Raw genomic sequence first — 13,592 nt, forward strand, 5'->3', positions numbered from 1 at the left:
TTGGGGGGCTTATGTTACTATGGGCTCGAGTTTGACCGATCGGTAAGGGCCATAGATTGTCGAGCAGTATACGTTCAAGAAAACGTTTTAGAGCCATTCGGTCTAGATAACCGTTGAGCATAGTTAAGGCACAATAAATGTGACAACGACTACCGTTAAACAGTTACGGTTTGCATTAATGACCATTAAGAGGTAAATTAATTGGTCATATTTCTTTAAACTCTATAAATAAGGGTTTATGTTTGATGTAAACTCACGTTTTACTCATTACTAAATTATAAAGGCCTACAAAGAAAAATTCTGACTTGAACGTCGGAGTGTCTTCTGCAGGTCGCCCCCTATTCAGTGTTCGGATAACTGGAGCTTGGAGAGGTAGGACGCTCGGATCAGCAAGACAGTGACAGAAGGACGTTCGGCATTATCTTGTCCCATTTCAGCATAAACACGTGTAAATTAATTAATTTATAGTTTTCTTGTTTTAAATTTTTTTCAAAAAATTTAAGAGTCATGGTTCTGAAGTATTAACATACATAAAATATAAAAGAATATTAATATTAATGTATAAGAGACCCAATATAAAAATGCGTTCTTTAATGTTTGTTTTTCAATTTATCTCTTTACTTTTATTTTTTTCTTATCACTTTTTTTATAGCTTTCTTTGAGAGAACCTTATAGCCAATAACATAACTTTAATTCCTTTTATAATGTAATATCTATCAAGTTAACTTTTATTTTATCTTTATTTTATTTTGTTATAAGTTTTCATAACAACTAATAAATTCTTATATTATACTAAATCACATTGATCCATTATAATATTTTAATTACATAATAAAATTAATTCGTAAATTAATATGATAGGTTTCTCGTACAAATTAAAAAGAACAAATCACGAATTATTGCCTAATATTAGTTTTATCTTTTGAGAATGAATTGAAGAGATGTAACATTTTTTAAAATATCACTCGCTTCCCTGAATGTCGTTCTAAACAGTTTATATCAATGTTAATGTATAAAGGTAACACAAATTTTGACTAATCTTGTTAGGAAAGACAAGAGAAAAGTAAAGTTTCACTTTTTCTTTTTGTTGTGAAAGTGCAGAGTGATGAGAAGAAGTAAGTTAAAGATTCACTTGGAAAAGAAGTCCCCTTTTGAAGCCTTTGGGTGTGTAGAAATGTGGAAATCATGATAATCCATTGTTCATCAAGAAAATAATCATGGCAGGAAAAACTTGCAAGAACAAAAGGAAAAGATATTACTGAACAGAGATAAAAGTGACACTCAAAGAATATGTGCCAAAACCACTCAAATATCTGCAGCAACAACAGAACCTCATAAACTCTTATATAAACCTTTGATGTTCTTATGATGTGCTTATGATGTTGTGGAGTGAGAAACAAACAAGAGAGTGAAAATGGGATGGTTCTCTCCCAAAAACACAAACACCATGGCCACTACTGTTTCCTCAACTTCTCCAAATTTTCATTTGGTTGTCATATTTGGCATTGTTTTCAGCTTGTTGTGGCTCTCAAATTACACAGTCATTTACTTGCAGTTTCTCCTCATGTTGTCTCCCATACTTGCAATACTCTTGTTCATTTCATATGCTACTACCTTTGGAAGGCTCAACTTTAGCTTCATGCGTTTCAAGAATGTTGCATCTCATAGAATGTAGCCATATATACTTGCGTGCCTTCTTTTCAATGTTCCTTTTTCTAGACATGATTCAGTATTGCTGTGTTATTACTGCACAGGCTTTTAAGCTATGTTGGAAATTTTTTGGGTTCTTTCATGTAAAGAAAATACGTATTTACGTGTTTTGTTAAGTTCGTATTACAATGTTCAGATGACGTTGATTACTACTTTGAGAAAAAGTCATATGTGTCAGTGTTCCTTTATTTTTAAAATGTTCATGCCCATTATTAACCACGTATCTTAGTCATTATAGGGAGAAAAACAAGCAATTATTGTTCCATAATAAAGAACAGAATATGACTTCTAATGAAATGCAATTATTTTCATTCTTCAAAATGCAACCATTTCTTACTTCCCCTCCAGTTCTTAATCGAACGTTATAAAAACTGAAATTGAATATAACTCAAAGATAAGAAAAAAAAACTGTCACATTTTGAAGATGATAATCATATACAAATCATATTTTGAAGATCATAATCATATAGAAGTAGTTCAAAAACAATATCAAGTTTTAAAATATAGATTAATTATGTTTCTCATCTGAGATTTGGAATAACTCTCTTTTGATCCTCCAATTTAAACACTGTTTTTTCTCAAAATTGAAAATTTATTTAATTATGTTTTTTCTCATCTGAGATTTAGAATTTTAGGGTCTAAGTTTAAACTTCATTATAATTTCTTAAGTTTTATATTTAAGCGCTAAATTATATATATAATCACTAACATTATATATATAGTTTTAGTGTTTAAATATTAAATCGAAGGAATTATAAACAATTTTAAATTCTAGATATTAAATCTATTTTAATTTCTTAAATTTATAGTTTAAAAACTAAAATATTTTTTTTCAATTTTCGAGAAATTAAAAAGATATTTTTTCAATTCGAGATACTAAATTTAAATTATTCCAAATTTCAGATATTAAAAATGTAATTTACATGAAAGTGAGTTGTTTGTATCTCTGAAAACAGTCCTTTTTTCAATTCCTAATAAATTAATCCGTATACTTCTAATTATAAATAAGTCTAACATATTTAAATAAATTATTGTTAATCTATTTTTACACTTAATTTTAGAAGACTTTAAACAGATGTCTGCACCATCATCTATGAATTTAATAAGATAATCAAAGAATTGTTTTCAGATTGATAGCCAAAAAGTTTTTTTTTTAAGAGTTATCTCCCACAAAACCCTCTAAAATTGATTGAAATAACATTTTTATCCAATTTTTTTTGTTATACAAAAGTCTTGTGAACCATGTTAACTTGGCTTTAGAGTAAATTACATTAACACCTTACTAATTGCATTTCCCTACTAATACCAAATATTAAAATACCTCTTTCAAACTTTTGTTGCCACTGCACTCATTAGTTTAAAAAATAAAAATTTAGTGAAATTATATAAGTGACTATTTACAAGTTAGATTATGTAGAAAATATTTTTAATTAATGAATAACTCACTTTATCTGTTTTCTTATTATTTTCTCCTAAAAGTTTGTATAGAGAAAATTATGTTAACATGCTCCAGCGTAATACTCAAAACAAATAAACACTATCAGAAAATACTATATAGTTAACAAACGTCTTAAAAATGTTCAGTAAAATCTCTCAGCTGACCTCAACATCTCTCAGAAAAGATAGTCACATAAAGATCAATGACAGAAAATTGGATTTGGACCCCAAATAACAGTTGATGGGGCTAAGAGGTTTTCTTGGGTGGAGCCATGTTAAAAAGAAGTGAAACAACTGCTTTGACAGTACAAAGCTTGAGCACAGATAAGGTGACTAGATATAACACCAAGCCTGCAAAGATGTAAAGCCCTATGAGCCTGATTATTACTACAAATGATCAAATTAAGACACCAATTTGCACAAGAAGAACAGCATATTTAGAATTTGAAAAGAAACTTGCCAATTTGAAAATGAGATAGATCATTGACATCATACTTCCCTGCTCTCCAAAGTTTAGAATCCTGGATGGCCTACATAAGGGTTCCATGCAATGATAATTGTATTTAGAAAGAGAACAATTTCCTAACATATACTTGTGTAACAATGCACTTATGTGTATATGTAACTTTGTTACAAGTTAACACAATAAAATCTGTGATGTATAATACTTTCATAAATTGTACAGCCAATAAGCTGGTGCAATAAATTTACTTATGTACTCCTTTGTAATATAAGTGCAAGTTTTAAGCCATACATCTTTTGCGGGGTCGTTGGAAGCAAAAGATGTAATTCAAAAGGGCAACAAAAACAAATTAAACAAAGAAATTTCGTATAAAAGTAAGGTTCAAACACTTGTTATGTCTCTGGAAGAAAAAGAGGCTTAGACAGAAAAAAAAACGAGGGGACAGAGGAACGAGCTGACAAAAGCAAGAAAAAGTAGAAACTTCACAAATAAATTCAAAGTAGACACCAATGCACATGAGATTACTTAGAGTTGACCCTCAGCAGTCCAAATTTAAAAATGTAAATACCAGTAACTTTTTGTTAGAAGGAAACTTTTACCAAGACTGTGTTTGTTTCAAGTCTTACAAAATTATTCCCAGAAATATTAGTGGGATGTAACATTTTCATATTTGGTAAAAGTTATAAAAATTAGTTCGAAACATTAATCACTCCCAGGAATCCATATTACACACGCTTTCCGTTTTTTCTTATCCTCGTGTAGAATGTAAATTATTTTCTAAAATAACTTCCCGGTGTCACTTTATAATACCTTTTTTTAATTAGAATAAAATTAAAAATATCCCAACTAATCACACATACTTACAAAATATCTTTGATGGGAATCATATTCCCAGTAAAAGTAATCACAGGAATATTATTAAATACGTGAAATAGATACCCCAAATTTGAAATACTGGTTGAACACGACTGGTTTGAATCCCCATGCAATGATGAAGATGACTAATATTAACAAGAATAAGAATTATTACCAAAAAACAAGAACCAGCTAGAACTGACGTTATCAAGAACAAATTAGAATTTAGTTTCAACCAAGATGTTTACTTCTTAGTTGGCATGTTTCTTTCTTCATAGTTAATGAAGTTTTTGTTAAAAAATCGCGGGTGAAACACTAAGATATTTACCTTTAGCAGCAGATGTTTCTTTGCAAGAGAAACAACCAAGAGAAGCATTGCAATGGAGGATACGATAGCATAAAATCTCAATAAACCAGGTCGACTGCGTCTTCTGCCTGTCACAAAATTTAGAGATGGCTTACTTAAAAGGTTCAGATAAAAAGCTTGATATGATACATAGGAAACAAAAAATAACTCTGGCTTTAGCCATATACCAACCTATATTCCCAATGATTAGTGAAACAACACTAACAAAAACAGACGAATAGGCCACTGTGTTTGGAGTATCTGCTTCTATTCCTGGAAAATATGCAAATATTGATCCTATAAATAGCAACGCAGCCTGCAGGGAACAATTTCAAATTTTAACATATATTAGACAAAACCAAAAGATGTCAACAATTAGAGAATACAGATTCTCCAGGAATAGTTAGAGTCAGCATGTGCAATCAGAAACAACAGTTTGACATGGCTATGAACTAGGATTTAGAAAGTTGAGAATGACGTATAGAACTTCTGGCTCACAAGCATTACAATTTCATAACATGAATCCTTTACTCCATAAAAACACTCATTATGAACTGTGTAGTTTGAATAGCCACCCAAAAAAAGTTCAACCACATTAGTGCATGAGTACACATAAAAGTTAATAAATGTTTTTCATTAATAAAAGCATACGCCCATATTCGAGTTAATAAAATTGCTTTGATAATTTTGACAAGTCTAGTCCAGTGTAGGAAAATATACATGTCCTGTAGAGCTGTAACTCACGAATCAAAGCAAGGCCAACTTTTTAAAATGTTTTCTTTTAAAAGGAAAGAACATAATCAATTAGTAGAGAACTGCGTATCCAGAAATTTCAGTAAGAAAGCCTTCTATCTAAAGATCTCAAACAACATCATGTTACCCAGGCAAGAAACCCGTTATATTGAGCTGCCATACCCATCCCCTTTTTCAATTGTATTGGTTAAGAAATGAAAACTCAACCCCACAAAACCGATCCAACACACCCCTTCACGCCGAGATATATACATCTTGTGCATGAGACTAGAAATTAATGGATGATCCAGTCTGACAGCTAGTGGAATGAATGTCCAACAAACACAAATTTCGTTAGGATAGACTCTAAATCATAGCTCTGATAGTCAAGAAGTGGACTTTAAACCTAATTTAACTCCACAAAATCAGCTTGTAAGGTGAGGTTTGCATCCATATATATATTCTAAATTAGTCTTATCTCTAGTCGACATGGAACTTCCCAACAATATCAAACAAATACCCAAAATCACCATAAGGCAAGAGTATAAAAGTTGTAACATAACTAGATGTACAAAATCATTGGAAACTCAAAAAAGTCTTAACATGAAGTAACAATTGAACGCTCAAAATTTTCCTCTGCTGTTAATTTTTGGATCAGAACAGATTCTGAGCTGAGATAGTCACAACAGAATCTTGAAGGGCCAACACAGGATATATATAAAATTGATTATTGAAGTTGTGGCCTGGCGGTTTGATTCCCTGGTACTGGTCGGGGTGGTTATCCATGTGGTTTCTGCGGAAGGTTTGGTAGGTTGGTGACTGTTCTTGGAAACTTTTGATCGATAGTCTGGGGGCTTTAGTGGGTAATTCTATTCCTTCATAGAATAATTAATTTGTTAATTTTATAAATCAGAACCATTCTCCAAAATAGTATAAAAGCAATTCGAACTAAATCAGAGTTGTTACTCATTTAAACTAAACACACTAAAACTGGTGAAAAATATTTCATTTAAAAATCTACAATCAATAACCATGACAAAAGCCCTCACAGAACATACAATGCCATTGATACAGAAATCCAATAACCACAAAAAAATAAATAAAACCCAAGATACCTCGATGATAAAGTGCAGAGAGAGGCGTTTCTTCCCCTTTGCAACTAGTTGATACCCTAAATGGTATAACATCAAAACAAAAACCAATGAGAATATTAACAAAATAAGATATAGCTAAAAGCTAAGCCATAGAATAAATTAACTGCAACGGTATTAAAAATATGTATATCATAAATTAATAAAAGAAAATACAGAGAGATTAAGGAAAAGGTGAAGCTAACTTGAATCAACAACCATCCGGAAGGAGTAATCAGAGCCATCAGTTCCAGAGGGCCTTCCAGAAGCCAATTTTCTATTCTGCATCTTTGTTTTCACACCTTGTATTGCAGATCACCCGACTTCCTTATCAAGCTGCTCCAATTCTAACTGCAAGAAAATTAGAGAATTTGTTAGGAATGTGAGAAAGGCACAGTTGGTTCCAATAGTTAGAATATTAGTTTAGTAGGGCAGAGGGCGCGAGTTAGTGACAAATAGTTAGGTGAACTTAAGGGTGGGGGATCCATTAATATCCAATAATATTTGTATATTGAATACTAGCTCTTTCTAAAAGGAAAATCCTCACAAGAGAGATAAGTGTACTGTTTCAATGCTTAAATATAATTGTTCAACTTCATTGTTTGTTTTGATCAATTTCTCTCAATTCATTCCCAAGTTCGTAACAGAAGTACATTGAGATTACATTAAATACATTAAAAACAATGGATCCGCATATAAAGAGTAAACTAAAACCAATATGAACTTAAAGCGAAACGCTTCTGGGGCCAGCCCCTATCCATGATTTAAAACACATCATAGCTAAAATGTATGTCAAGGCCAACTATAATTTCAAGCAATATCCAAACATCAAATGTTGTGATGCTCATATAAAAATAATCGGGGTAACATCTTCCAAGACTATTCATTTTATCCTTGTATTGTGTTAATAATGTGATATATCAGAATTACACAAAATCGATTGTCCGAAGCTCAAGATAGAAATCAACATTTTGCTTTCTAGTCATGGTATGATAGATCATGTCTGATTTAGAGGCAAACCTTGCAGCAACAATCCTAATGTATATTGGCTTATCTGTTAATTGATAATAAAGATTTGGTCTCATTGCAATGCCACGTTAGTTTTAAATTGTTCTCAACTCTTGTTAGCTTTGCAGCATAAGTTCTGTTGGAGCAGGTTATGAATTGTATAACCATCGATGACACTTAAATTCTTCAATTCATTCCGAGCAGACCTACTAAAGCTTGGCATATCACCAGTGCGGAAGAGACAGGAAGAATGGCCTTAAAGATGACTTCAAGGTAGGCAAGGAGTTCAGATTCAACAGACTGTCAACGTCTAGACCTATATGCAACCAGACCAGCTGCTATCCATGGGCCAAAGCAAATGTTTCACAAATGGAGGAGTTTATGCAAAATAAACCTTTCCTGGGTCCTTAAATCTTCAATTGCATGAGATTACTCCAATTCAAAATAATTTGATTTTCACTGCATGTCAAGCCTGTTTAAAATGGCCATCCAAAAGCCTTGCATCAAACAATGTTTAGTTTAGATTTTTTTAACCACTATTTACTTTTCTAAACTTTCTTCAAGAAAAGTCGGGTTCGAAAAACAAATTACCCATTAGAATTTTATAAACATTAGTACAAATCATTGTACTACATAACTACTTCATATTAAAAATAATGATGTATGATTGGTTATGTATTCTAGATATGTTTTCTAGAGAATATTTATACAAGAAACGTGTGTTTTTGTTATTTTTCTGCATAAGTGTTAATGTCCACAATTTGCTATCAATTTGATACACCTTACCAAGCAAACTTTGAATTGTGTGCATAAATCAGTTAACTTCCATATCGTCAACATAAATCACATGATTCAACAATTGATATTAAGACACCTGAAACTTCACAGACTTATTTATAATTTTATTAATGGTAAAATGTAAAATAGTGTACTCAAACACCCACTTTTCTCAGATAGCTAGTGTCATGGATGGATCAAAAACCAAATATCCTCCTTCACATTTATGAGAACGGTTTACTGTCTCCATCAATAATGCATGCCCATGAAACTCATCTTAACTCAATTTTCACCTTTCAAATAATCATTTGCATTCTTTCTCCCTTTGAAAAGTTAACCAAAGATTCTTTGAGACAAATGAAAATAGGCCTTAGGCTGAGCCCAGATAAAAAAATTCATTGCCCAAAATCACTCGTGATGTCACCAAAGCAACAACTTAGTGAGTGACAGAAGAAAAACCCCTACTTTAAAAGAAGAAGAAAAATCAGATAAAGGAAAAATCAAAGAGGGTGCGTTAGTGTAATAGTGTTCCTTTCCATTCAACAGGTTATTTGGCTTCTCAGGTTTTTTATAGTTAACAAAAGAGAGTAAAAATTGAAAGAAAAAAATATGGTTGAAATGTGTGATTCATATCAGTGATATAGAGTTTGAAACAATTAATGCACGTTCATATAATTCAAAGCCACTTGTCACTCATCAGATTATATGAACCTTCGCTTACTAAGCCATATGAACTAAGCACAAAAATAACAAAAGAAAGTGGTCATTCTTGAATAACATTCTCTACAAGACTTATCAAGATTATGTTCATAAGCAAGGTATACATTATAATTTTTAATATAAAATAACTATTTAATACATTGACTTATTAAACTGTCTATAGAAATGATAATATGCAATTTGTTCATCAACTTACCCAGCTAAGTGTATCTCTACCACTGGTATCTCTAGAAGACTGAAAAATCATAAGCAGCTCAAAACTGAATATCATTGGCCTCTGTAGAAGACTTTGGATAGCCACTATACTCAAGTTTGACATGCAAAGAAGAACAAACCAACTTGAACTTGATCCTCAGGCTATCCATGATCTCTTGCACTTGTACATTTTCCGGATCCATGAGAGGGTATTTCCCAATCAACTCCTCCATCTGGCCAATAATTGTTTTGGCCCGTGGAGAGAAACAAGTCGGATCAAGCCGAAGTGCCGAAGCCCATATGTCAACACAACCCCTATAGAAACCAAGCTCCTCTCCAATCTCAAAACCAACCTTGAGGCCAACCTGTCTGGCTTCTTCCTTGCCAGCGACAAGGCCGTGACTGTGGCCTTCATCGTAGCCTTCCTTGTAATGGGTGTCCTCCAAGTTCAACGAAGAATCAAACAAGTCATCCATGGTCTGCCCCCAACAAAACAAATGCTACAAAACTGACAAGGAGTTGAGACCAAGCTAAAGATAGTATAGCAACAAGACCAAAACCATTCCCAATTACCAATTTCAATTAAGTGTTGAAATCCACAATGCAGGAGGCACTTAAATAATCAATGAATGATGCACGAAAGAAACAACATGGATCGACAATGAGAAGAGAAAAAAGAGGACAAAACATAAAGTCAACAACATTAACAGAAATTATTGGGAAAAGGTCTACATCGTAATTGCTCATAAATCATGCCAAAAACATGAGAAACACTGCAACACAAATAGAAAAAACAGTGAAACTTCTGTTTCCGGTGGTTGTTAATATAATTACTGATTCAAACTTCATTTTCCATTGCATCTTCCGTACAAAGAGAACAGTTCCTTAGAGCAGCAAAAGGAAGCGCTATGTAACAGAAGAAAACGTGTAAAACTACCTGCTGGTGATTGCTGCTCTGCAGATTCCACTGGCTGAAGAGGGAAGAAATGAGAGTTAGGGTTTGGTTCGGGCAAGATCAAATTCCCCTCTTCCTTTTATCTTCAGTTATTATGCCACATAAAAGTTTATCAGTCGTTAAGAAAACATTTTCCATATATATATATATATATATATATATATATATATATATATATATATATATTTGTTAATTCATGTAAGGTCTTGGTTTAATAAAGTGTACCAAGTTTTATTTTGGACAAAAAAAAATTCTCATTCAAAGAAAAAACATATTTTAAATGAAGGCTATTTTAATAATTTTAATATTTAATTTAAAATAAAAAAATAAAAGTTAGTTATTTACCATGACTTAATAACTATTTTTTATTTTTTTATTTAAAAAAAAACTAATAACTATTAATACACATGACAACAATCATGGATGATAAATATTAAGTCATGAATTATAAATAACTAACTTTATTTTTTTTTATTTTAAATTAAATATTAAAATTATTAAAATACCTTTGGTTTTAAAGTACATTTTTATTTGAATGAGGATTTTTTTGTCTATTAAAACTTGGTACATTTTGCTAAAATGTATCAACTAAAAAAAGACCTTACGTAGATTAGGAAATCCCATATATATATATATATATATATATATATATATATATATATATATATATATATATATATATATATATATATATATATATATATATATATATATATATATATATATATATATATATATATATATATATATATATATATATATATGTTTGTTAACTTGCGTACACTCTCTTTTTTTAGTTGGTACATTTTAGTATTGTGTATTGAGTTTTAGTAGACAAAAATACTCTCATATATTATGGATTCTAAGTTTTAAGGTTAAGGATATTTGAATAATTTTCATTCTCAAAACAAGAAATCCCACCTCTTTGTCATTCCTCATTCCTCTCAACTCTTTCTCTTTCATCTCTCTTACTCCAACCTTCTCTGTCACCCTACAGTAGCCCAAATTGAAAAAAATCAGAAACACGCATATAACTCTAATCTACCTTCCTAACTTATCCAATTTGTTTTTCTCTCATCTTCATCATCTCTCTCACTCACAAATAATAACCTGCGACACTGTAATTTGTTGTTCTTGCTCTGTTCGTTCATTTGTTTTTTTATTTTAATAAGAAAATAATTGATGATGTTGATGTCAACAATAATTTCAAAACTAAAACAAAACAAAAAAACAGGAACCCCCGCGAAAAGACGTTAACATCAATCCATAATAGTTGCAAAGCATTTAGTTTCTTACTACCAATTTTGATAAAATCATAGAATGAAAGAAGTAGAAGTTAAACTATGAACGTGATGGTAACAAAATTATTAAGTTTAAATTCCAATTTGAAATTTAGTGCATTTTGTTTTTCTTAATTTCACTTCTGCGACAAATGATAAATCACATTATGTTTATATTAACCAAACAATTTGGAGATGTGAATTGTTTAAAATAAACTTACATGATTTGATTTACTTTAGAAAGCATATTTATGATCCAACTGAGAGCTAACATGTTCATCATGACTAGTTTACTAATTTCTAGTCAATTTTTAATTAGTTTGTATATCAATGCAGTTCTTCTTGAAAACTATTCAATATTCTTCAATGTGCAAATCTAGAAGATGTGTAATTTATTATATTTTTATTCTTTTTACAAAAATGAAATGAAAATATGTTTATCAATATGAAATATTCCAAAGGGAACGAGCACTGGTCTATATTCTGAATAAGGGGACAAAGTCAACAACAACAATTTTCTCTGTTCATAACTCTCTTCAATAATTTGTTCTTGTTAAATCATTTAGTACGATGTATAGGAGCTTCATTTTTTTTGTTGTGTTTTAACGTTGTTTATATGTAGAAAGATGAGAAGTATATTTTGAGTTATTGTTTTCAGCATAAAATATGTTTTAGAATTATTTTTAAGAGCTGACTTCAGAAATTCATTGTTTGGACAATAACTTACCCCTTCTAGAATCCCTTTTCACATAAGGGTTTTTCTCTTCTGGAAAATATTTTCAGACAACTTAATAGTCAAAATATCAAATCTCTCTGAAGATAAACTACTAATTCTAAAATTTAAAAACAAAATTGAATAACAATCAGAAGGGAAAATATATTACACAACCCTGGAATAAAAAATCAACATCAACATCATCAATTATTTTGTTATTAAAGTGGAAAAAAAATGAACGAACAAAGCAAGAACAACAAATTGTGGTGTCGCAGGTTACTATGTGTGGGTGAGAGAGAGTATAGAGATGAGAGAGAGAAACAAATTGGATAAGTGATGAAGGTGGATCAAGGTTAGGCGAGTGTTTCTGATTTTTTCAGTTGGGATGACAGAGAAAAAGTTGGAGTGAGAAAGATGAAAGAGAAAGAATTAAAAGGAATGAAGGATGTGAGTAAGGAGGTTTCTTCTTTTTTTTTTTAATTTTGAGAATGAAAATTATTCAAATACCCTTAACCTTAAAACTTAGAATCCATAATATATGAGGATATTATATATATATATATATATATATATATATATATATATATATATATATATATTATTTATAACTTACCAAAACTCATGTTATATTTTCTTTGGTTTAAACTCTCGGATCGTCCTCATAATTGTTAGGGAATCTCAAGTGGATCCTCATTTTTTCAACTCTCTCAATTGGGTCCATATATTTGGAAAATGTCTCAATTGGATCCAAATATTTGAAAAATTAAGCCAATTAAGCCCTATCCGTTAAGTTTTCACAAACGGCATTAAAATGTGATAACATGGTCCACGCTTATGTAAAAGTGTTTTATTACGTGGAATTTTTTTAAAAATTAAGAGTTTTTGACGTGGCAAAATTTATTATGAGAATAAGCTTCGCTCCTTCTCCTTCACGGCGACTGTCTAAGTGAGCTTTGTGATGACGATGAATGAAGATGGTTCGAAGATGTGCAAGGAGAAAGCGCATTGTTCTGGGTTTCTGCAATTTGACATTTTTACGAATGGGGTTTTGTGTTTAGGGTTCTTCGTGGTTTCTATTTTCTGATGCAAGTGGAAGGCGTTGGAGTTCACGATTTAGGGAAGCTGAAGACGTGAATTGGGGCTGCGCAATTATAGGGTTTCTATTTCTGATTTTGGGATGAAGTGTGTTAATTTTCTGGGTTTGCAGATTAAGAATCGCCAAGGAGAAAACATGATTTGCACGAGATGATGGGGACACTAGATCGCTTC

General features: G+C 31.2%; 2 protein-coding genes across 3 annotated transcripts; both read right to left on the bottom strand.

Annotated features, from left to right (window-relative positions):
• Nucleotides 1-3,228: 3,228 nt before the first annotated feature.
• Nucleotides 3,229-10,443, bottom strand: LOC108341060 (uncharacterized). Of its 2 annotated transcripts, XM_052877974.1 has the most exons (8): nt 10,311-10,442; nt 9,375-9,881; nt 6,880-7,024; nt 6,659-6,714; nt 5,004-5,127; nt 4,794-4,900; nt 3,608-3,677; nt 3,229-3,498 (listed from the first exon to the last, which is right to left on the bottom strand). In XM_052877974.1, the coding sequence occupies exons 3-8, from the start codon at nt 6,959-6,961 to the stop codon at nt 3,395-3,397; spliced, it is 543 nt and encodes a 180-aa protein (XP_052733934.1). In that variant the 5' UTR covers nt 6,962-7,024; nt 9,375-9,881; nt 10,311-10,442; the 3' UTR covers nt 3,229-3,394. The 2 variants fall into 2 exon arrangements, with proteins under 2 accessions (XP_052733934.1, XP_017434162.1); XM_017578673.2 differs by lacking the exon at nt 9,375-9,881 and having other exon boundaries at nt 10,311-10,443.
• LOC108341474 (uncharacterized) lies at nt 9,433-9,849 on the bottom strand. Its single transcript, XM_017579151.1, has one exon. It carries the CDS (start codon nt 9,847-9,849, stop codon nt 9,433-9,435), a length of 417 nt encoding a protein of 138 aa, XP_017434640.1.
• Nucleotides 10,444-13,592: the final 3,149 nt, after the last annotated feature.

Source organism: Vigna angularis, chromosome 5 (genome assembly GCF_016808095.1).
Source record: "Vigna angularis cultivar LongXiaoDou No.4 chromosome 5, ASM1680809v1, whole genome shotgun sequence".
NCBI classification, from domain to species: domain Eukaryota; kingdom Viridiplantae; phylum Streptophyta; class Magnoliopsida; order Fabales; family Fabaceae; genus Vigna; species Vigna angularis.